This window comes from Lipophrys pholis (assembly GCF_963383615.2).
Source record: "Lipophrys pholis genome assembly, chromosome: 21".
Classification (NCBI taxonomy): Eukaryota; Metazoa; Chordata; class Actinopteri; order Blenniiformes; family Blenniidae; genus Lipophrys; species Lipophrys pholis.
The window spans coordinates 17,163,434-17,188,692 of record NC_137649.1 but is presented as its reverse complement, the minus strand read 5'-3'; the positions used below and the strand labels follow the sequence as shown (position 1 = coordinate 17,188,692).

General features: G+C 41.3%; 1 protein-coding gene across 1 annotated transcript; it reads right to left on the bottom strand.

Annotated features, from left to right (window-relative positions):
* Positions 1-7,690: 7,690 nt before the first annotated feature.
* LOC308126757 (EH domain-containing protein 3) lies at positions 7,691-24,327 on the bottom strand. Its single transcript, XM_080491362.1, has 8 exons — positions 23,804-24,327; positions 18,086-18,262; positions 17,056-17,153; positions 11,950-12,091; positions 11,735-11,834; positions 10,993-11,163; positions 10,231-10,395; positions 7,691-10,134 (listed from the first exon to the last, which is right to left on the bottom strand). Exons 1-8 carry the CDS (start codon positions 24,028-24,030, stop codon positions 9,607-9,609), a joined length of 1,608 nt encoding a protein of 535 aa, XP_080347488.1. The 5' UTR covers positions 24,031-24,327; the 3' UTR covers positions 7,691-9,606.
* Between the last annotated feature and the right edge of the window lie 932 nt (positions 24,328-25,259).

Here is a 25,259-nt window from a genome sequence, read left to right as displayed (position 1 = left end):
CGTGGTGAGTGTACCAGTGACACACTCCTTTCTCTCACCTTTCATCTTCAGCTCCATCTCTCAGTCGAATCTGGTTAGCTTTTATGTTTCTCTGCTTCTCAAAGCCCCTTGTGCCCATTGAGCCACACAGACTGGAGTGCATCAGAGTGGATTCTGTTTTCATTGTAGTAGGCTTTCTTGAAATGTTGGCAATATACCTTTACGGACATACGATTAATCCATGAGAGGATTTCAATCTGAGCTCACTGAATTACCATTTCATAGTTCCAGGGATCAGCACGTGTTTACGTCAGAATACATCAAATATTTTTAGATAGACATCCAAACATCCAACATGACCAGATCAATTCACATTTGTCAGCTTCATCCTTTTAAGTTCAACTAGAAATGTAGCAGTCAAGTATTTCTTTCTGCTGTTATTCTCTACAGTTGCAGAATATGAATATATTTCAGAAATAATGTACTTTTTTTTATAACTCCAGGTCCAAGCTACACTTATAAAACAAATCAAGTGATGAGGGTGTAACATATTAAAGTTTTGGGGCACAGATCACATCCAAATGAAAGTCAACTTCAGAAAAATTCAGTTTGAATTCTTATAAATCTTAATTTCTAATAAGGGGGTTGTTGTTGGTTTTTTTTTAAATGAAAGAAAAGATTAAGTTAAGTCATTTATGCATCTATTCACTTTTAACTTGTTCCAGTTGAAGCTGCTTTCTATCATTCCTTCAATTCTGAGGTTAGGAAAACAATATTTTGTAAAGTAAAAACAGCAATAAAACTCTGTTGGACTACATTGGCAAACCCGTTTAATATGTGGTACTTGTATTAAAATATATAGGTCACAAATTAACTGAATCATGATAGTACAATTTTTTTTCTGACTACAATAATGCCAAAAGTATGAAGAACATAATGTTATTGTTGCTGTTATTCTGCACAATGAAGATGGAATGATTATCACATATTATGGTATGAATTCTTAATCACGCTCCATAAAATCCGTACATGTTAGTACAAAATCTAAAGATTCATCCCAACGAGCATGGTGACTGCAAACATTTGTTTATCCTCTTCTTGTCCTAAATTGTGCCTGCTAGAGGTAGGTCACACAACTACTCTTGCTTTTATGCAAATTTATTAGGGCACATTCGGGACTCCTTTGTTAGTCACTTGAATAAATACTTTCATAATGGAAAATTCCAGTTTAACAAATGTCATGTAATATAAGTTGTTTACAGTGTGTTTAATGGAGCTCTTCTGTCACTTAACACTTCATATCCTGTGCACTTATCATTTTAATTAATTTGAAAAAACATAATCACACTCGAGCTGCCCCTTCTCCTTTGTGTGTGTGCTTCTTTTTTTTCAATTAATATGTAAATGAACACAGTGAGGTCCTTCAGCATCCAATCAGACCATCTCATCTGAAGGTCACCTGTGGTTTCAATATGGCTTCAGTCATGAGCTTTTACTAAACCATCAAATTGTACACACACTCATAAAGCTGTGTGTATGTGTGTGTGTGTGTGTATATGTGTACACTTGAGGCAGCATGGCAGAACTGTAAAATCAAAAACTGGGTCTGAGACTATTTAAAGAAAAGCCTGGGTGATGACGTCCCCACACTGACATCATTTGAGATGCCCTTCAGGGGAAAGGGGAGATTTTCCAGGTCATTTTAGTCTGAAATCAAAGAGTAAAACCTGTGGGAGCTGAAGATCCACAAGATGATCTTGTCAGATGCTCTTTTTTTTTTTTTTTTCCATTAATAGATCAATTGACCTGAATTCAGCCAACAAAAAGGTTTCAGTCTGTCACATTTGACTTCACTGCGGGCGAGGTTCTTACAACATCAGCGTGTCAAACTGGCAGTGCTGTTAAGTGCGCTGTTCCAGGTGAGATTTCAAAGCCGTTCTTCATTTTCAGCCTGAAAAAGAAACAAGGGCGACATCTGCTGGCCACAGAGGTGCATCAAGCCACAGAGAAACGATAGCCACTAGTTGCTGCTTTAAATAGTCATGGGGTTATTTCCGTAAAGAAATTGCACTTGATTACAGTCATAGTAAGTAATTACTGCTTTAAACACTATAGTATCGGAATTACTGAACTGGTAACACAAAGTTATATTTGATCATTTTAGTTTCTGCTTCAAATAACAATGGGGTCACTTCATTACTGACTAAACTTCAGGACTTTATTACAGGAAGAGTTGCTACTTATTGCTTTATACACTGTGGTAGTAGTAGTAGTAGAGTTACTTCACTAGAAACTCGAAATAATTTGTCTATTTGATTAAAGAGTTCCTGGTTACTGCTTTGAATACAGAAATATTGGAATTAATTACCACAACCTAAAACTCAGCACTTGATTAGAGTCACTGTTACAAGTTACAGTTAAATTTAGTAAGTGACTACTTTACTATAGTAACTAAAATTGCACTTGATCACAGTTATAGTCTCTATATAGTCTCTAAATACTAGAGAATTACTGCTTTGAAGTGGTAACAGGTATCATAGTAGTGACGTTGGTTTACCGGATAGTGAAAATTAGCAGGCGACTTGATTACAGCCAGATAGTATTTACAGCTTTAAATATTGTACAAATAATTCAATTTACTAATACCTAAGATGAAAAGTTACTAGTTGCTGCTTTTAATGTTTTAGTAGTAGTGGAATTGCGTTATAATTTTTGATTACAGTTTTATTTACGAGTTGCTGCTTTAAGGAGTTAATACTTGTACTAGTTTTTGAGAAGCTAAAAATCAGGTGGAGATGAAATGGTGGCAGAAATAATTTTGTGATTGAGTCGTGTGAACCATTGGACCATTGGGACGGTTTGTATGTGTGTGTTGATCTATGAACCCCCTGAAGAAACATGAAAGCTGATATGATGCCTGTTTCCAGGCATTGCTGAATTCTTTGTGATCTGCCCAGGGTGTTTTCCATAGTATACAAGGCGAACACTTCCACTGTTAAATATAAATAAAAAATGGAAATGTGTAAAAACCAAGAAGTATCAGTAGATCTTAATGTGCTACAACTTTTCACATCTTTCAGCTATTTACTGTGGTGGCTCGATTATTGAACCCAGATTAGGACAGGAGTTCACCCGAGAAATACTAAAACGCAATGTAATTCTGACCACTGGGTGGCGCCAGAGGGATATCAGAGAATCTTTTTTCTTGCTAAGAATTTTAATTAAGCTCCAATAAATGATTGTATCTCACTGGTTTCTGTTGATGTGTCAATATGTGTAGAATTTATTTTTGACCAAAGAGGAACATGATTATGGAGTATAAATCCCCATTCAGGATGTGCATTTAACAGTGGATCACGTCATTTTAAACCCATTTTGAATCTTTCCCTTTCCTCGCTTGAGGAAAGAAATTTGTTTAAAATAAAAAAAAAAAATCAATGATATCCTAATTTTCCTTTCAACACACCCTCTGGTCACCGTGGCCTTTGACCGCTTTCGATAATACATGGTCATTCATCATGTGATTCAGTACAGCACAGCTTTAATTCAAGCTTTAAAATATCTCAAAATAGACTAACTCTATATGCTAGACAAGTGTATCGGCCAACGGATGGCACGTTATGATCCAACTGTGGGAGGTGAGACTTGCATTGCTTCAATAGTTTTGGATCTTTTACAAGTTCAACTGATGTTTTTATATAAATGCTAAAAGTTTCACGTGATAAGAAGTGTGATCATAATTAACAGGGTTAAACAGTAATCATGCCACTGATACTTGTTTGTGACCGGTTAATAGGCTCCAGTCAGCATTAACGCTGCACTCACGGGTTCCACCTTCGGATGCATTCTTCTGCTTTGTTTCAGCTTCGTGTTCTCGGTTATCAGTGTTTGTGAGAATAATAAGTAGTGACAGGGGACTGTCCACGCCTGAACAAATGAGACCTGTTGTTGACAGCAGAGTCAGTTTGGAGCCTGTGTTCTCCAAAAACATCATGTTCCCAGATAACATATCAGAGAATTTCTCATTCTGACAACTCTTATGTAACTGCGAGCCACTTTAGTCTCTTGTGGATGTGTTCGTGGACTGAGAGCTTGAAATGCTTATGGAGGATGTACACATAAACGCAACATTTATATGTAATGATTAATAATCTGTGGATGAGCAGAACAATATATAATCAAACTACTAGAACCAGTTATTTACTGAGCACGTATCGAGAATGTTATTTTGTCTACACGCGAGAATTAACGGGAGTTATGATCAAGTCAAGTGGAAAAGGGTCATCTGGTTCAACAATAAATCAAGAGGAATTTTAATCAGTTGCTGTCTTTACATCTGCAATTCTCACGGAGACACTTCCTGAAGCTCATTTCTCTGTGCTTACAGGTGGAAATCATATCGCTCAAGAGGAAATATTAAATATTCCTGTGTGAAGGAATGTTGTTGCCGTCTTCTTCCCTGTGATGTCTTGATATCCGACATGAGGAGTCCTCTGAACAATTAAATAATACTACAGAGACAATACGAGGCTGAAATACATGATGAGACGCCGATACAATTAATCCTGTGATTATTTTTCATTTCTAAAATCAATAACTTTCCTTATATGCTCTAGCTGGACACAGGTTAAAGTTCAGACTTTGCCAGCAGGAGGCTCAGCGTGATAAGTAGAAGACAAAAAAAAACACCCTAAAATAATTTATCATAAAATGCACATGTGTCCAGGATTGCGTGAGCGTTTTCACAGGATGTCAACCTTGTCCGTGGCCTCTGCTATAGCCAGGAAGCGGTTCAAGGTATGGTCGCCAGGATCTGGGAATATTTATAACAAACTCACACACCCACGCTGACAACGGCGGCAGGATACAAAAAATATGAGTGACACTTGTGGCGGTTTGAATCACCTGGTTTTAATACTTTAATACTTTTAGATTTACAGAACACACTTCGTTTATGGTTTTAATGCTCATCGCCAACGGTAGGTATTGATTCTGATTGAATCCCAGTAAGTTTGGCTGATTTATCATCACTTGGATAAATGAATTAACACATGGATTTATCTCATTAATGAAAGGATTTTGAATTTGGAGTGGGTTATTTTTTATTTTTTTTAAACGGTTTCCGTATTGTCCTGTTCTCACACTTCCTTGTACCGTGGAGACTGAGGGCAATTAGCAGTGAGGTGTCACCCCTCAGACAAACCCCGTGACTGCTCCTTCCTCAAATCACAGACAGTCGAAGAGTCACATGTGGATGTGTCAGTGTCCCCAAACCCGAGGCTCGATCAGGACACAGAGACCCCCCCCCCTCTGGCCTGTCCCATGTCCCAGCCAACAAAGGGTTTCGTCAGAGAGAAGTGTGAGACGGTGTTTGCCGTCAGGTTTCCCACACAGAAGCGATGGACCTGGAAGGTTAGTGTGAAGTTTGCACAAGATGAAAAGAAGCAGCTGACACCAAAGAACTTCACTGTCTCCAGGTTTCCTCCGCAGAACCACATATAAGATCTTTCTTATCGAACACAAAATAGAAAGGCCACACAAATTTTGGAATGCGCTGAAGTCCAGTCTTGCATTTTCTTTTGTTGCTTATTTCATCTATATAAAGTATGTGCAGAGTGGCAAAGGGAAAAGGATAAAGCAAAAGCTTGGAGCCTCTGCTTTCAGAATTCCTCTCTGGCGTCCAAGTCGGTCAACTTTGTACAGTATTTGTAGAAAATGGGGGATATCGGGGCCTCTTGTGATCACTTATAATCACTTTCGTTCCCTTCATGTCTATGCTATGTGGTTGTGGCAGCAGTCATTACGACGACTTGGATGCGTGGATGCTTGTGTGTGACCGCATCATTTACACCCACTGTTCTGAAATGCCCGCTCCCTCGTGTATTTGGGTGTGTACGTTTAATTCTGATGTATAGCTTCCTCCGTGCATGTTTCTCCACCAAACAAACACACACATCAATCACGCTTCAGCGCAATACATCCACCCTTCCTCGCACGTGCACGCACATGTACACATTTATTCTGTCTGTCCGACGAGAGATATGTAGAGTTTTCCTGTTTAAGAGATAAAATACCAAAAATGGCACAGATTTCTTGCCTTGGTGATTCTCCGAACACGGGCTGTTTGTCTCTGTCTCCAATTCCAGGAAATACAGACGTACGTCACTGAAAATGCTTTTCTGTATTTCTGATAATGTTTGAGACGATTCTTCTGCCACGACAGTTCTCCCGCACAAATATTCAGAGTGTCTAAATATAATTGCCCGCATCCCGTCCATGTCACTGGAGACCCGTCCACCTCAGCACATGTGGACGACGGGGGAAACACGTGTGTGAGAACGAAGCCGGCCCTCGTCCCGGCCTGACGTGGATGTGATGGTGAGAGCGACTGCGAGGGGTCAAGGTGGGGAAATAGTGGACGAGAACAGAACTTCCCGTGTGATGAGAAGAGAGGACTGCCTCGTCCCTTCATGTACACCTGTTTTAGAGGGGTCTTTAGGTCAGACTGCGAAGGGACGTTTTGACTTCCTGCCGCATCACTTGTTGTCATGATACATTCAAGCGTTCTTGCGGGACAGGCATACACACAGACACACACGCTCTCTGTGGTCATCTCATTGACATGCATTCTCTATCCACTGACCCAACCTCACCGTCACAACTTGGCTGTCTAATTCTGATGTTAACCTCACCTAACCTCTGTGACCTTTGGCCTAAAAGCAGATGTCACTCTTATAAGGGACACGTTAACATGTGGGATACTGAACTGTAGCCCTGCAAGTAGTGTGCTATGTTTTTAATGGGAAATACATAAATGCATGCATGCACACACACACACACACACACACACACACACACACACACACACACACACACACACACACACACACACACACACACACACACACTGATTTCATGTCATGTCCAGGCCCGTGTTGAGACTCAAATGTGGAAATATGTATTCATGAGCATACAGAAGTGTACAAACACGAGTCCATGTGGAAATAATCGTAGAAAGAACAATCTGAGCCTCTTGAGAAATAATGAAGGAATTTCCATTTCATCACTGTGCAGCTTCCACCATCTATTGTGTGTTGGGGCAAGACAGCATAATGTTTATCAGTTGAAAATCTTCTTGATCGAGACTCATGAATGATATTCTGAGCCTTATTACATTTAATTTATATATATCATATACATATTGTGTTGGTTGCTTGCTTGTATTTATACAGTCATACTTGAATAAACAAGATAGTCTGTATGTTTCTGAAAATAAAGCAAATTTAAATTGTTTACTAGCTTACTAATTAAACTACACAGTTTCAGTGTGAGTCTAACTAGTGACACAACAGAGAGCGTGTCATAATTCAGACTGAGCAGAAATCATCATAAGGGTAAATAAGTGGCGGTCAGAACTAAGAGTCATTTTGCCGAAAAGCGCATTTTTGCAAAACTGAAGTTATTAGAAGTGTACTAGCCAATAAATTAAAGAAGAGTTCACAGCCATGAGTGTAACAGTTGCAGACTGCTTAAAGAGAGTTAACTTACTGACTAACTGCACATAACCAGTATAAGAACAAGGACGATTTTTATGTCCGTTGATTCCCACCATATTTTAAATGTCATATAATTTAAGAAACATAAGGAAGCTCTGCCTGAATAGATACTTTGACTCCAAGTACGACTTTCTTTCTCATAAAGACAACACTCGAATACTTGAATATATGACTTTTATTATGTGTTGGCCTATTTATGTTGACAGAAAAAGCAAGACAGAACGAGAAAAAAACCAAAACAAAATACCAAGACACCAGTGTTTACATGCGTGTTGACCACTTTCACAGGATTTCATGTTGCAGTCAGTCACCGGATGAACACTGAGCGCCGCAAAGAAATCCGATCTGGCTCATCTTTACATTGAGTTCAACAGCGGAGGTGGATGTGGGCAGAACTGTGTACATGGAATGAAACCAGTTTTATTATGTACATCGGATTTACAATAGGAGCACAGAGACACTTGAGAAGGGAACTAAAAATAGTGAACCGGAGGAACTTCTGTAGTCCTGTGGGTCCAACTGGGTTGGAATGGTCTTTGAACGCATGACGTGGAAATCAACTCTTTAGTTAGCCGAGTGTTTTTAGTTCATGAGGGATTTGTTAGAAGTTGCCTTAATGGGAAATATACACACACACACACACACACACACACGCACGCACGCACGCACACATACTGGCATATTGTTACAGTAATATATCAGAAACATTGTACAGAGGAATTGTGTTTATTACATGTTTACAATTTAATTACATGACACGGACAGCAAAGGCTTCCTTCGAGTACATAAAGAAATGTGTTTTAAATTTAATGTCACCACAAAATAAGCAAACAGCCGTCTGTCCAGACTTTCAGTGTTAGATTATACTCAATTACATAATAATATCTCATCAATTTTCAATTAATAACCCACTGAATACTCCCCAGTCAGTAGCTATGAAAGAATACGCGTTATAAATAATAACACTAATACATGTGGTCATATGCAGACACACAAGATCCAGGTTGTGCCCACAAACAAGCGTGAACAACGGCACATTTAAACATTCAAATACATTTATGCCGAGCATGTCACCACGATTCCACCCAACACTTCCCACAACATAGTGTGCTGTTGTTATAATCACAAGAATCTGATCAGTACGGGTTAATGAGAATCAGAAGTATTTAGAAATCATAGGAGAAGAGACATAAACCACTCATTGTTCTCCACTCGATAACTGATGGTGAGATCACAGACTCAAACCGACATGTAACTAACACACAAGACATGTACAAAAAACTAATTAAGACTGTTTTTGCCGTGGTAGAAGCTTCAAACGGGTGCAGTACACCTGGTTGAAAGTGTGTTATGTCCACATGTGTGTGTATCCTGAAGCACTGCTCAAGGAAATATTTGTAACCGGTAAATATGTCACGCTGAAACAGGGCGGACGACTCTCAGTCGTGCCTGAAGTCAACAAACAGCACAAAGACCGACTGAAGTTTGGGCTTCTGTGTAAAATACTGCAGGTTCTTTTGGGTTTACTTCAAAACAACAGCGGCATCACTTTAATGGAAATATACTGCTTTTGAATCAGATTCTGCTTTATTCTCTCACGCTGTTGTCTCATATTGCTCCAGTGGTTTACATACTTGTAGTGTCTGTACTCCAGTGTTTACGCCTCTATCCCTCAGCCTTCATTCATAGCTTCTCTCAGTTTTGAATACAAAACAATATTGTTTTGTACATGTAAAATATATAAGCCTTTTAATGTCACTAGAAGATGCCACCGTGTTAATTCCAGCACAAATGGTACATTTTAGTCTTTGCAGTCGGTGTGCTAACACTCATTTCATTACTTTTTATTTGAGCTTTTTAAGTATTTGAATTAAGACTACAGATGTGAGGGGGCAGCGATAGAGCGGGACTAAGAGCTGGAAATGTCAATATATGTACAGCTACTTTCGTACTTTTGTTTCTGCTGTAATGCTACAGGAGGATCCCTCTGTTAGTGGGGAATATTTTCTCTGAGGGTGGGGGGCAGGGATACTTACAGGATGTAGGGGGAGGGGATGGCGTATTCTGACATCTACTCTGGAATTTTCCTTTTGGAAGGAGGCACCAGGTGTGCAGGCAGGTCTGACGGAAGTTCATGCCCCTCCAGCTTCACTTTAATGAGGTGATTGGCCAGAGCAAACTCCTCGTCATCCAGCATCCCATCCTTGTCGATATCCGCCAGCTTCCAGATCTTTCCCAGCACTGTGTTTGGCAGTTTTGACTTCACCATCTCCTTCTTGGCGTTGGCTCCCGTCACCTTCCCGTTGACAGGCGACAGCGTGTAGAAAATCTCGTCGTAAGCGGGCTTGTCGCGGGCGACGACCCACTCTGCCTCGTCGATACCTTCCCCGGCTCCCTCGCCGTACCCGTGGCCAAAGGGGCCGTTCAGAGTGCCGTCGAAGGCGCCGCCCTTCACCACCGCGTTGGGCCGCTGGGTTTCCTCCTGCCGCACCAGGACCATTAAGCCAGCAATGTCATTGGCCAACATGTCATCAACTGCCTCCAATAGTTTGGGTTTTATAGGCTGGAACTTGGTGAGATCCTGAGCTTGCAGCTGGTCCTGGAAGATAAAACACCCGCAAGATTATCACAAATCAAGGATTTCGGATTTAACCCTAATCTATGAATCTACTCTCCATGGTTCGTTGCCGTTTACCTGCATCTTCTTCAGATTAGGAAAATCTCCAGGGGAAATCTGATGTTCTCTTTCAATACGTTTGTAAATATCTCCCAGACTGCCGATCAGCTCCTTCTTCTTGTTGTCTTTTCCAAACACAGAGGGCATCTCTTTCTTCAGTGAGCTGATGATGTAAGCATGGACCTGGAAACGCACAGTGAAAGATGTGCTCGTGCTCATCAACAACGCCGCTGGGGAAATACAAGCTGACTTGCTTAAGTTTCTAACATTTGCAGTTGAATTATCGCAAAAGTGAAATTTCATGTTGACGTTTTGAGCAGGCACTCCCTTAGAAATATAACAAATGTCAGAAAATAAGTCCATCTGTTTACGGTGCAGAGTCATCTTAGTAAATCACTTTAGAAATACAGATATGACTCAAGAGTTTAGAGGTCCTTGAATCTTATCAGGAAGCGTACGCACATCCAGCTGTTAAAACAGGAAAGCTGCACTCAACTTTGACGAATTTGTGTTCATCTAGTGTTTCCTCACACAACAATACTCAGCAAACTGTCGTCTCTAATAACTGATGTTCTGTACAGGGAAGAATCACGTGTGTGGTGAGGCACACATTTTAACAAGTTTAGCAGCCGGGCAGATAATGGGTGGCATAGAAAGGAAACAACAAGTGTGACATGCAAAATATAAATATGTTACGGTCAACTTTCCAGGTCACTGCTACCGCTAATGTTTTATGTCTGTTCATTTAATCCGAACTTAGGCCACACCGGTGTATCTCACCTTGGCCAGTCTGGCCCTCTTGATCAGATCGTTGAGCTTTCTTAGCGCTGCGTTTCTTGGTAGGGACTGGATGTCTTTAAATAAGTCCTGCTCCTCTGCCTCAAACAGCTTTCTGTTGTCAGGAATCAGCAGCGGATGGGACCAGAAGGAACCAATGTAGACACGGATCACCTGACAAAGGGAAACACGGACGGAAAGCAGCGGTGAGTTTGACTGAAACTGCGTAATGGATGGATGGATGGATGGATGGATGGATGGATGGATGGATGGATGGATGGATGGATGGATGGATGGATGGATGGATGGATGGATGGATGGATGGATGGATGGATGGATGGATGGATGGATGGATGGATAAAAATCCCCACACAGACTCGACTCAGGCTTCACTTTAAGTTACACATTTACGTTCAAAACATGACTCGGGGCAGTAAACTGCCACAATTGAACGTCCCAAAAAACTACAGATGTATTAAATAAAAGTTTTGATCGTTATTATTTCTACACAAATAAACTGAAAAATGTGACGCTTTTTGAACATTTAAATTTAATAAGGCCTTTGGATTTAAAAGAATAAAGCAAACAATGTGATCTAATGAAATATACTGGATAAAGATACTGTTTGGAGCTAAAACTACAAAAAGTTGAGGTTGGATTTTACTCGGGGGAAAATTACATTTTCCCCTTCTATAATATTTTTAAGATCCCCCTGTTTACTCATGTGTTTTACATTTCACTGTACCTCAGGGGTATTGACTATTTTCCCCAGTGACCACATCAAGGCACCGTACACTCTCATCAGCTGCTGGGTCTCTATCTGGTCTGCCTTGTTCAGCACAACTCTGACGGGACAGAAGAAAACAGGCGATATTTAATACAATTAAGAAGAAAATAAAGCAGAGTCGTGAGTTGTGAGTGTCATATCTTTTTTTGGGGGGGGGTTCCGCCTTGCAGTACCTGATCTTATCTTCATGGTTCTTCAGGGCCTTTATCACCTCGGAGAACTCATCCGAAATGTCCAATTTGTGGGCATCAAAAAGTAAAATGATCCGATCCACCCGCTCCGCAAACCACTCAAGGACCGCTGCAAAGTCATAGCCTGAGAGGTGGAGGAAGAAGAATATGTATATGAGAGAGAGAAGAAAGTAGTGTGAGAGAAGCTCTCAAATAGTGAGCTATATCGATTAGTCCCTCAGTTCTTTACTCTCTCCTCATATCGTGTTAAATCATAAACTGCTGATCTTAAATCAGCCAGTAGGGACAGATGCTGAAGGAGTTTGTACAAATTACACCCTTATTGCAACATGTTGACACAAAAGAAGGTCTGCTTACCCATGGCAAACTGAATATTCTGCTCCAATTTGATCATTTATTTGGCATCACAAAAGCACTGTTTATACTCAAATTGAATCAAATTGCCCATGAAACATGGTTTGTCCTTGGACGAATGAGGCAATGACCCCATACATGCTCATATAAAGAAGATTAATCAGTGACTGAATCTGTCAGTAGGAGATCCAGCTGACTCCTTCGACTTTCTATCCATCTCAAGGACAAAACTCGCTCTGAGCTGAAGAAATTCCAGAGGATATGAGAGGAGAACAAAGAACAAAAGGGCAAATCGAAGGATTAGTGAGCTCAAGTTTCCTTCTAACACTGAAGGACACACAACAGAAGAAGCATCAATAGTAAAGATGTTGGAGAAACAATTATTATTAGGAAAAAACAACAGGACACATTCATATATATATATATGTATATACTCATATGTAGTAGCTTATGTTAATTCAGAGCATGACAAACATAATACTATCATAAGAATATCATATTATGATAGTTTGTTTCAGACATTTCTGTGATAGAGGTTCCCGTTCCGTCAGATAATTACACCACTGCTGCTTTAAAGAGAGCTCGCTTTCAGCAGAACTATAACAGGAAAAGCAATAAGCATGTACAGTGCATCCAGAAAGTGTTCACATCGACACTTTTTCCACATTTTCTTATTCCAAAATTGATTAAATTCTTTATTTTCCCTTAAAATTCTAAGCACAGTATATCTAAATTGGCAAAGTTTTTTTTTTTTTTCAATGTTTGCAAATTTATCAACAACAACAAACTAAGAAATCACATAAGTACTAACAGCCTTCGCTCAATACTTTCAAGCTTCATCGGGGTGGATTGGAAGCTTCAGTGCACAGCCATTTACAGATTTCTCCAGAGATGTTCAGTCGATTAAAGTCTGGGCTCTGCCTGGGCCACTCAAGGACCTTGCGTCTGTGGTTCGGATTGTTGTCCTGCTGAAAGGTCAACAGTCGTCTCAGTCTGAGGTCAAGAGCGCTCTGGAGCAGGTTGTCGTCCAGGAGGTCACAGTAGATTGCTGCATGCATCTTTTCCTCTATACGGACTAATCTCCACGCTGTTGAAAAACACTCCCCACAGCATGATGCTGCCGCCACCATGCTTCACTGTAGAGACGGCATTGGCCAGATGGTGAGCCGTATCTGGTTTGCTCCAAATGTAAGGCCTGGCATTCACACCAAACACTTCAAGACAATTCCTTTGACCTCATGCTTGATTGGTGCTCTGACATCCACCTTATATAGACGGGCGTGTGCTTTTCCAAATCATGTCCAATGAACTGAATTTACCATTCAACACTAATTAGGCTGCAGAAACACCTCACGGTTGATCAGTGGAAACTAGAGGTACCTAAGGTCATGGAAAATGCTGTTAATACTTATATACGTGTGATTTGTTGTGAATTTCAAGGGAAAAAAATAATATTTCAATCCATTTTGGAATAAAGCTGCAATATAACAGAATGTGTCAGAAGTGCTGCAAATAGTTTCTGGATGTACTGTAAAACACGGGCATTAGTCTTTAGATGAGCCTGTAATAAACAAGCTGAGGGGAGACAGACCACACACACACACACTGCTGCTGATACCTTGAAATTTGGAATTTTAATTATTCTTCACCAAATGCACGTCTCACATGTTGAGGAAAACACATAAATGACCTCCAAAGTGTGCAATGCTCCTCACATGAAACAAAGTGAAAGGCATAGTGCTGCAGAAAAATTAATAAATAACTATCTGCACCTTGTACAGCTTCTACTTGGGCAAAATACAGAGAAACTGTTGTAACACTAACCATCAAAGAAATATCTGGTCGGGTTTAGTATGACGTAATTGTAGAGGCTACTCAGAGAAGACATTTTTTTCAACATGTGACAAGACCAGTGAAGAACGTGTAACAACCCTAAAATCCTTTAAATCAAGATATCACTTTTTTTTTTTTTTTTTTAGGATTTTTGTGGCTCGCTGAGGCTCAGGTTTATCATCTCCAATACCTCCATAAAGACATCTATGTAGGCTGCTATAGCCTGACAACTCCTCATCTGGACACACACAAACACACGTACACACACACACACAGATAATTACAAATGTTGATTTGATGAAATAATGCAATAGGGTGAAGATGAAGACAACACAACAAGCAAATGAAACATATACAAATAAAATATATACTGGAATAAGTTAGAGAAAAAAACCAAAACAAATAATGGATTAGAACAACATTTCTCCACACACGCACTGGCAAGGTCTTCTGAGAAAACACAGCTGCTCGTATTTGTTTTCTATAGCAGGATCTCTGTACAGTTTCCAGTGTGTGACAACACCTTCAAGGCACATTCAGACCGAAAAAGAGAAAGTAAAATATGGTTAATACGGCTCTGTTTAAACTACATTGCATATATAAAGAGTACCTGAAATTCAAAAATTGTTTGTTCTCCGGTCTTTGTCAACAGAGAAGAAACTGTGAACAAACTACACTCTCCTGTCAAACACAATTTCAACATCCCTGTAGTAAAGAAAGTGAAAATCCCATCAGACTCAACTGAACTTAACTCCAAACACTTTACAATTGTGGAAACATTCGTCCACACTTTATGTTTCATGTGCAAGCCGGGGGCTGTTGGGGTAGTGGTGGTTATCACTTTCACCTCACAGCGAGAGGATTCTCATGTTGAGGCCTTGTGAGGGATTTTCTGAAAGGGAGTTTGCCCCCTGTGTGTGTGTGTGTGTGTGTGTGTGTGTGTGTGTGTGTGTGTGTGTGTGTGTGTGTGTGTGTGTGTGTGTGTGTGTGTGTGTGTGTGTGTGTGTGTGTGTGTGTGTGTGTGTGTGTGTTTGGGTTTCTTCAGGTTATTCTGGTTCCCAACATGCATGTGAGGTTGATAAACCCAAAAACTGCCAGTAAGTGTGAATTTCAGTGTTTGTTCTGTGATGAAGTGATCATTTGAATATTTACGCAATATCGCTCATGCACACCAAATCATCTGTTTTGGCCTTCATACTTGAGCTTACACACGCCTGGAATTTGCATTAATTATACTATCCAACAGCAAATTACTTTGACACCGGTGAAAATCACAAATGCCGCTTAGTACAGTTTGAATCTTAGGGTGAGTTGGACGCCAGCACGAAGCGAAACCAACCCGAGCTTCTTCGAACACGAGACAAACAAGGAGGGAGAAACAGAGAGAGAAGAGAGAAGAAAGACAAACCATCCATCGTTGAAAGAAAGTCAAGAGCAGATAAATGCAGCAAAAAGTAAATTATGCCTTCCTTTAATGATCCCGGCTCTTTTGTTGGTGTTAGCGGTTGGTATGGCGATGCCACTGCTGGGCTTCGGGAATGCCAGCCATGTTGGACACAACCGCTGAGAAAGCTGGGGAGAAAACTTCTCTTTACACCGTTCTGGTCCAACGACAATTTGGAAGTAACACTTGTTACTGGTTATGTATTCTTTCATCTTTTAACCCTATTTTTCAAAAGTGCCTGTGTGCTGAGCTCGGTGGAAATGAACAAGGAGCAAAGCAAAGGAAGACAACGTAAAAAGAAACCAATGTTTTAGTGCAAACAGAGAGGAGAGGATAAGAGCACGCCTTATAAGTCATGAAATCATCAGCATGTCCCTTTATTGGTGCAATGAGTGCTGGGGTTGCCTATCTCGAGTTAATGGCCCACAGTTTGAACCGTTGCTAAGTCGTTGCTAATGTTTTGGTCTCACAGCAAGTAATGATTAGATGAACGCTGAACTGCCTTGAAAGGCCGAGATGATTCAATGACGATTAAAATAAACATACTTGTGTAGCCTGCGCCTGTCATCACTGTTACACTGATCGGTTTACAATCAAGCATCTCATTTAATTTTGTCGTTATTACATCAACAAAGAATGCAGCTCTAAAAATGTAAAATTCTTCAAAATGTATAATAGTTTTACCTTTAATTTATAGTTCATAAAATGTTTTAATGGTTCCTTGGTACGGTTTTCTGTCCGGCAGTGACTTTGGGAGAAAAATGCTCTGAAACATATCGGACTACTCCTTTTTTTTTCTTGGCAGTCAGGGCGCTTTCGCTTTTATTGAACCATCAACACTGGAGATGCAGGCGGGAAACACGAGGCGACAGCATTTAAGATGTCACGGAATCAATGCTTGATTGGACCTGTGACAAAATGTCAACACTTGACTACTGACGTGTGCCACATACGCAAGTCCCGTCACACCAACAGCTGCTTGTTGACATAATGTAAAAGAGTTGAGCCAGTGAAAGGCAGAAAGTACCTGATTACTTGTTGGGTTTTTTTGTGTGGGTGTTTTAAATTCAGCACATTACTGTACAGAGTGGACAATATAAAAAAAACCAAGCTGTGAGCATGCCTGTATGTGTGTGTGTGTGAGAGAGAGAGAGTGAAACAGCACCCAGAGCTCATCGTTTTGTCGCCGCTTCCTGCTCTTTGAAAAGAATGAAGCATAATCCTCCTGATAGCAAACGCTAAAATAAACACAGAGACACAAACGTCCAAAGGAAACGCTGACACTGTGGTTCAGAGTTCAGTGGGACTGTTGGGGCTGCGGCTGAATGGGTCCAGTGAATAAACACACACACACACACACACACACACACACACACACACACACACACACACACACACACACACACACACACAAACACAGAAAACAAAAGTGCGAGTGCCACGAGTGTGCGGCTCACCCCGGCTGATTCTCTGCTTCTCGCCGGACAGGATCCCCGGCGTGTCGATCACACTGATGCTCTCCAGCACGGGGTTGGGAAGCTGCGCACACACGAACCTGCCAACAGAAGTATGGACAGCAGAGGGGGTGTAAACTGTTTCAATGACAACCACATTTTTACCTCTCTCTCCCTTTCTCTCTCTCTCTCTCTCTCTCTCTCTCTCTCTCTCTCTCTCTCTCTCTCTCTCTCTCTCTCTCTCTCTCTCTCTCTCTGTCTCTCTCTCTCTCTCCCTCTCGCCCTCTCTCACCTACTTCATCTTTGCTGCTGCCACTATTATTTTCTCCAGCTGAATAAATACCCCACACTGACAGTCAGCTTTTCATGTCTTCTATCAGCGGTGGTGGGCCTTCACAGTGAGGACACTGCCACAAGAGTTTTTGGCAGTTTCTTTTATTCCCAGAGGGATGACTCTGCAAAGATGACTGGCTGGCTTTTTGTGTTACTCACACACACACACACACACACACACACACACACACACACACACACACACACACACACACACACACACACACACACACACACACACACACACACACACACACACACACACACACACACACACACACACACACACACACACACACTCAGGCAGCCATTAACAGAGGAAAGCCTGACCTGTGAGAGCAGAGGGAAATTCAATCACACAGGAATGTCGATCTCTGGTGTGGATTCTCACTCGTACTCTCTTTGCTCTTCCTCCTTCACTCTTCTTCCAGGCCCTCCCCTCTTTGTTGACATGCTTCACCTTCCTTCATAAAACCCTTCTTTTTCTTTTTTTTTTTAATAACCTTTGACACCTTCAGAGACATCCAGTAACCTCTGGTGCATCAGTGTGTGTGTGTGTGTGTGTGTGTGTGTGTGTGTGTGTGTGTGTGTGTGTGTGTGTGTGTGTGTGTGTGTGTGTGTGTGTGTGTGTGTGTGTGTGTGTGTGTGTGTGTGTGTGTGTGTGTGTGTGTGTGTGTGTGTGTGTGTATAATCGTCTCACCTGTTGAGAAATGCGTTTCCAAACGCGTTGAGCTTTCTGAAGGGTTTCTTTGGGTCAACCACCAGAGCGTTGCCGGGGATGACTCCCTCTGTGTCGCCGTGCATCACCGCGATGAAGGAATCTGTGGTGGGCTCAGGGCCGATCCGCATGCCAGGAAAATCCTGCTCCAACAGGTAGCTGCGGGAGAGATTGAATCAAAACAAGATAAGAGGCGAATTGTTTTTGATCAGCTGCACGCCCGGTAGGAATCAATCAACCAGACACAAAAAATCTGTTAAGTATGATTTATGAAAGATAATGACTGAAACAAAGAACAATGGTGTGTAAAGTCGTTGTGGGACATAAGGAGAGTTTAGGAATAAAGTTTAATGACTTGATTAAACATTGGCTTATGTGTTTCAGTCATTTTAAACTGATGTGCACATTATTCCTTCATGGAGCACTATAGGTGACTGATGATGTTTATTCCATCTTCAGCCTCTAACTGGACAGAAGCACTGATGCTTCATCATTACAAATATACTTTAAAGAAATTGCTCTGGATAGCGAGACTCCGATTGCTCAGCTGTTGGAGTAAAGATGAGTGAACTTTTATAGTAGACTGGCTGCCTAATGGGAGCTTCAGAAGAAGTCAAATTAGACTTACTGCTAACTGCCTGGATTCAATAAAACACTCATGAAGGGAGGAGTTATGATGCACTGACATCAAGGTTATTTTCATACTGGAGGCAAAAGTCCCTGAACTCCAATTTCTTTTGCCAGTTTGCGACCCATATTTGAAGTTTTATGTCCCCCTAAACACGAGAAATTTCACACGTGGTCCTCTACAAGATACCCGATGTATTTCCATGTGATCAGCTCAATGGGAATATGAGAGAGTGAATTGAGCGATTCAAAACGTTTTGATCACTTTCTTCTGCAGGTGATTTTAAGCACAAAATACGCCTATATGGAGATTTTATCAGGAGGTTGTTTTCATCAAACAGACCGACTTTGCTCGTTGCACTATAGATTGTGAACCCCCTCGATAGAAATTTGTGATATGCTCCAGAAAAAACTAAATGAATATGTTTTGAGGTACCAAAAAAACCTAAGAAAAAAAAAAAGCGGTAACAGCCTTTAGAAGTATTACAAAAAAAAGAACTTGCACCGTCTGTTTATTTTGCCCTTCACCCCTGTGCTATGTCCTTGGTCCTTGTACCATATTATCACTATTTCATTAACAAAAAAAACCCCACCAATGATGATTATTTCCTATTTTGAGATCTAGTTTTTAATAGATAAGTACAAGCAAGGAGTCGATAGAAGAAAATAAAGAGGTACAGTAATATGAGTAAACATATTCTTTTACACAAAGCTCGACACGTTCCAGTCTACTGTCATACAAACTGTCCATTCATTAATGTTTTGAACTCTACTATTAGCAAGTAAGATTTAAAGCAGAGGCGTTATTCAACTCCAGGAAATTTCTTGGCTGACAACTTGTAAAGAAAAATTGGAGTGTGTTTTTTTTTTTTTTTTAATTGCTTAGTTTTACTCAAAGGATTGACTCGTCATCATTGGTGGAGGTTTTTTTTCAATACAATAGTGTAGAAAGATGCAAGGATGGAGAACAGTGTGGGTAAAACAAATGGAGGAAGTTCCACGTTGTTTAACTTAAAGTGATTTAATGATTGGAGAAAAGAACCGTCTTTCTCTGATGCCTTGCTTCTGGACCAAGTCAGGGTAATCATACCATGTGTATGCTCAGAATGTTTAAGATAAGATAAGATGGCATCTTCATTGGGTTTATTTGTTCATCAGGAAATTGGGATTAGTGCAGGTAAAGTATGTTCTTGGAGGGTGGAATTGTGGGATTAGTTATTTGGTGAAAATTTCCACCAGGCGGTTGTAGTTGAGTCAATGTGAGGGTTTTTGATACAAAAGTAATGAGCAATGGACCCGCTGATGAATGCTAAGACTGAGATACGAATTACAGTGTATATCATTGTTCATTCTGTCTAAACAGTAAGTGTCATAGGAGGGGATCCATTTCCCAATGTAATAATAGTTGGGGGGAAACATAGCAGTATTTAGTGATTTTCCACCGCCCTGGTTTTTTCTAGTTTTTGAAAAGTGGACATAATAAAGAAAGGAAATGGATTCAACATTCTGACACAATTTCTAAAACCACCAAACATTGCACACCATGGAGCTGCTCTCAAAGTCCCGATCATATAGAAGACATCCATATGTCAGACTGGGCTGAGAACAGTGGCTTTGTTCGGGGAACATGAATGTTTGCATACTTCTCTGAGGCTTGTTTACCAGCAGACTTCCTCTTCTCTACATTAACCTCTGGAATACGAGTGATCGCTGAACGCGTTTCTCAGCAGAAGTTCCCATGACCAACCCATGGCTGTTCAAAGTTCTGACCCAAAAACCGTGAGCGCTGTGTGTGCAGACACGTCTGATTTACATCTCTTATGTTTCAGGTGTGAAAGGTTGAATTCTCAGCTGTTCATTTAGGGGAATCCCTCATGTTGCAAATGAAGATTAGACCATTTCTGTTGCATTTCAATATCTCAGAAATGTCAAAGCGGACCATGAAAAAACATATTTCGGCAGGAGATTTACTGCTGGAAGGGTCACGCATCGCAAACGGTGGAGTGGGATGTTTTAACTGCAACCAGATGGAAAGAGGCTTCACTTAAAAATTGCCGTCTGACACACACATGTACATGCACACATACATACACATTCCCAGAGGGGCCGCCAGTGCCTGGTAGAGCCATCTCTTTGCAAACATGTCTGTGTAGTATGAGTCCTCCTGCCTTTAAAGAGGTTGTGCAATGGAAACATGCAGCTACGTGTCATCACGCAGTGTGCTGGATAATTTATTATTTTGCATTCTGTTTATTCATTTCTAAACTGTAAGATTGGATTGTAAAATCATGGGAACATGAAGCATCTTACGGGAGTGATACTTTTTAAAAAATCTTCCTTTGAAGGTTCCTTTGTCAACAAGAATATTGGTTTGGTCTCCAGATAATGAGCAAGTGAGAGGAAAATTGACAATTTCAACCCACAACTGGGGACGGAATCAGATTGCAGATCTCTGAAAGAGCTCCAAAGTTAGAGAGACTGTATTACCCTCCGTCAGCATCTCTCAACTTTCCTTTGTTTTCAGAAACTTAGACAAAGCAGATTATTGCAGCTTGCACTGTAGTTTTGGAAGCCTTTCCTGTCACAAACAGGATTTGAACCCTGGTCTGCTAAACTCCAGGTCAAGATATAGGAGACCTGTGTGATCCTGATAAATATTTGGAACTTCTGTTTTTAAACAACGTGCGACACAGAAATAAATCTGTGAATATGCTTTCGGTGAACATTCAGGGGATCCGTCCGGGATGTATCCTTCTGGAATCGGCCACGCGAGGCCATAAATTGGATAAAACAATATAAAGCGGATTGAATGGATGAGTTGGGCCTGAAAAAGAGAAAGTTAGCTGGTGAGGAACTTTTATCATTGGATATCTGACATACCTGCTATATATCAGCATAAAATCATCCAACTGAGATACTCATGTCAGGATTTGTTGAACAGCTTGAATTGAGGTAAAACTATTCTATAGAGAGACAAAACTCTCTTGATCTGCTGAAAAAACTGACATTGGCACTCTCTCTCTCTCTCTCTCTCGCTCTCTCTCTCTCTCTCTCTCTCTCTCTCTCTCTCTCTCTCTCGCTCTCTCTCTCTCTCTCTCTCTCTCTCTCTCTCTCTCTCTCTCTCTCTCTCTCTCTCTCTCTCTCTCTAATAGTTTGTGTGAAATCTGTGCAAAACCGGCAGCTGACCACCACACTTAAGCTCTGTACTGCTCTCAGACCCAGAGGGGCGTGACAGCAGAGATGCTTGATGCAGCAGCTGGAGTTACTCAGCAGTTTGTGCATTCTGCATCTTACCGTCACAATGTTGGTGATGTGGGGTCAGGCGACTGACTGGTGAGTGTTTCTGCCGGTGAACGGATGGGAGAGGAATGGCATAGGGCAGATTATCGAATACAATCTGCCGTAAAGAATAAAGAAGAGAGAGCAGGGACGTGTGTGGACTGATGTCTTACAACAGGAAGTCACTAACAGCATCCTCTCCCTGCCTTTCAAAGGCTTGACCCACTAATTACCTACAAGTGTGTGTGTGTGTGTGTGTGTGTGTGTGTGTGTGTGTGTGTGTGTGTGTGTGTGTGTGTGTGTGTGTGTGTGTATGTGTGTGTGTGCGTGCGTGCCTGTAGGAAAGATGCTAACAACACCCAGCTGCCGACAATACCAAAGCAAGTCCAAGTGCTTTAACACGACTCTGAATGTACAACAAAGCTCTCGACAAGGAGGTAAAGCACAATCGCATTTAAAAAAAAAACTGCTTTAAAAATGGTAAATTAGAATGTAGCGCATGTTTTCAAACTGAAACCTTTATATTAGCAATGTTTTACTTCAGGGTTTATGAAGTTTGAAGAAAAGTGCCTTTCATATCTCTGTTTGGTCACAATTATGGTATTTACTTTCATAGTTTCTGTTGACACACCACCATACTGCAAAAAATGTATTAAATGAGTCTGTGCTCGCAAGTCGTCTTTGACTATCAACTATAAAAGTTAGGAAAGTGGTCAGTTTTCACAAGTGTTAATATTTCTAAACATAAAGTGTGATTCTGTGACACTTTAGATCCCTTGGGAGTCGGCTGTAGATCATTCACCTCCAAGAGGAATCAAAGTCCAAGCAATTCTTGCTGCGATTTCAAATTCGCAAAAAGAAAGTGAAAAAAATTATTGCAAAAAATTAATAAATTAGCTAAGAGTCATTTAACAAATCTGCTTTGATATGCAAACAATCGATAAAAACAAGATAAGAGATGTCTCTGATCATTTTCTCTGCAAAAACAAGGAGGTGACAGAAGATCACAGGGCACCAAGGACCCAGGACGTCCTGCCCCTCAGGGGAGATCAGCGCTGCAAGACATCCGACACCATCTGAAAACTTCAACAACTAACCGTATCAGGAATTATCAACAGTGGCTGATGACACCAATAATAATTCCCTCCAGAATAAATCAGTGAACAAGCAAACAATTGATGTTTCTCCCTTTGCTGGCAACTGTGTGTGAGCATTTCATGAACTTTGGCTCAAGAATTCTACACCCTGCTGCAGACACTCTCCAGGTCTACACACACACACACACACACACACACACACACACACACACACACACACACACACACACACACACACACACAGACACACACACACACACACACACACACACACACACACACACACACACACACACACACACACACACACACACACACACACACACACACACTTCATCACGGAGGGCTGCAGTACCACGCACTGATGACTCCATATGCACCGAGTTTGAGTGTGTGGGTGTTATGGAGTCTGTCAAATACACTTTTCTTTTTTATGGATTCAGCAGAACTTGCAGAGGTGTGGCTCCATTCTTTTAATCTGAGTGATGAGCCTCTTTCAAACACTGGTGTTTTTTTCCCCCATTGTTACAACATATGTTGGCTAAGTTCAAGCTTATTTCACACACACAAAACTTTCTCTGCTCCCTGTGGCTGTCCAACTCCAGTTAAGTTCAGTTTGGGTGTGTCGGCCTCTCCCTTTCTATCTGTCTGATGGTCTCTGGCACATCCATCAGTGCATGTGTGCATGTTTCCTCACCGTATGAAGCTGGTCTTGCCGGTGGAATACTGTCCAACCAGGAGGACCATGGGCTTGTTGTCAAAGTCGGCATCCTCCAGGGCCGGAGAGTGGAACTCATGGAACTTGTAGCTCTCCTCCAGAGGCAGGAGTTTGGTTTTGTACAGCTTCTTCAGTCCTTCGCTGACCGTCTGAAAGACTTCTGGCTCCTTCTTCCTCCTGTCGTCGGTTCCAAGCCAGCTGAACATTGTTGTTTAGTTTTCAGCTTGTTTTATGGCTCCAGGGGTTATAAGTGATGAAAAAATACTTTGACTTAGGCGTGTCAGTGTGCACTGATCTTGCAAGATCTCGTTTTGTCCTTGAAGCGAAAGATACTAGTTCTAAAAGGCCGAGTTAAAGAATAACAAGCAAGCTGATTTACAAACAAATGACCTAAAGTCCTCTGTTGTGCAGGATATACAAACAAAATCTGTTTTTTTTTCTTCTTTAGGTTACACTTTATCTTTTTAAAAAACGTTGTTAAACAATAATAACGCTTTAAATGTTTCCAACTGTATATCTGAAATATATTTTATGTCATATATATATATATATAACTATAGGAGAATAAAACAGCAGGTATGCTCTGACAGGGCGGTGACAGTTGTTCTAGGTAATAAGCAGCTAATAAAAGATTATTTTAAGATTTGATTTCAACGTGTAAAAAATAAAATGATGAAAAAAACCTCCCATGCGTCTATTTATGAGATATTAAGATCGACCACTGAAATCCAACCTCACCACCGGGTCCATTGGTCCTCCTAACCCTAAGTCCAGGCCACCTCCGCCACAAAGCCTAAAAACACAGCTTTGTCTTTGCTTGCCGGTCGATTTCAGTAAACAAACACGTGGATAAAAGTCTAAATCATTCTCCTCGGGCACAACATCACGTTACCGCTGCTCAATATCGTCCCTGCAGAGGAATCCTAAAAATGATGCACCGAGCTGCTGCTGTCACTGGTGCGACCCCCGTTATTGTTCAACGGCTCCCGCTCCTCTGCCCCACACAGACAGCCCGGACTTCTGCTAGGGGGGGAGCGAAAAACAAATGTCGGTTTCCAGGCGAAAGAAAAAATGCGTGCTGTGTGTTTCGCTGGCGCTGAGGGTTATTTTCTGTCACTGCACAGTGCAGCAGCTGAGGTCCTGCACCTCAATTTAAATGCCGAGTCGGAGGAAACCTGAGCCCGGCGGAAGTGCCCAACTACTGGCAGCCCGGCCCACAGAGGACCCGCCCAGTGATGGAGGTGAAGCCCACCAGGAGGACGCCATGACGGATGAGGCGGCGATGGAGGAGATGTCGCGTGATCTCGTAGCGCCCTCTCAAGGTTAACACGTTGTTTACATGTCAAACTGCTGCCATGTACCAGGGGTCTGCAACCTTTATGACCAAAACAGCTGTTTGTTTTGTGATTTTCCAATAAATAAAACTTTGCTAGAG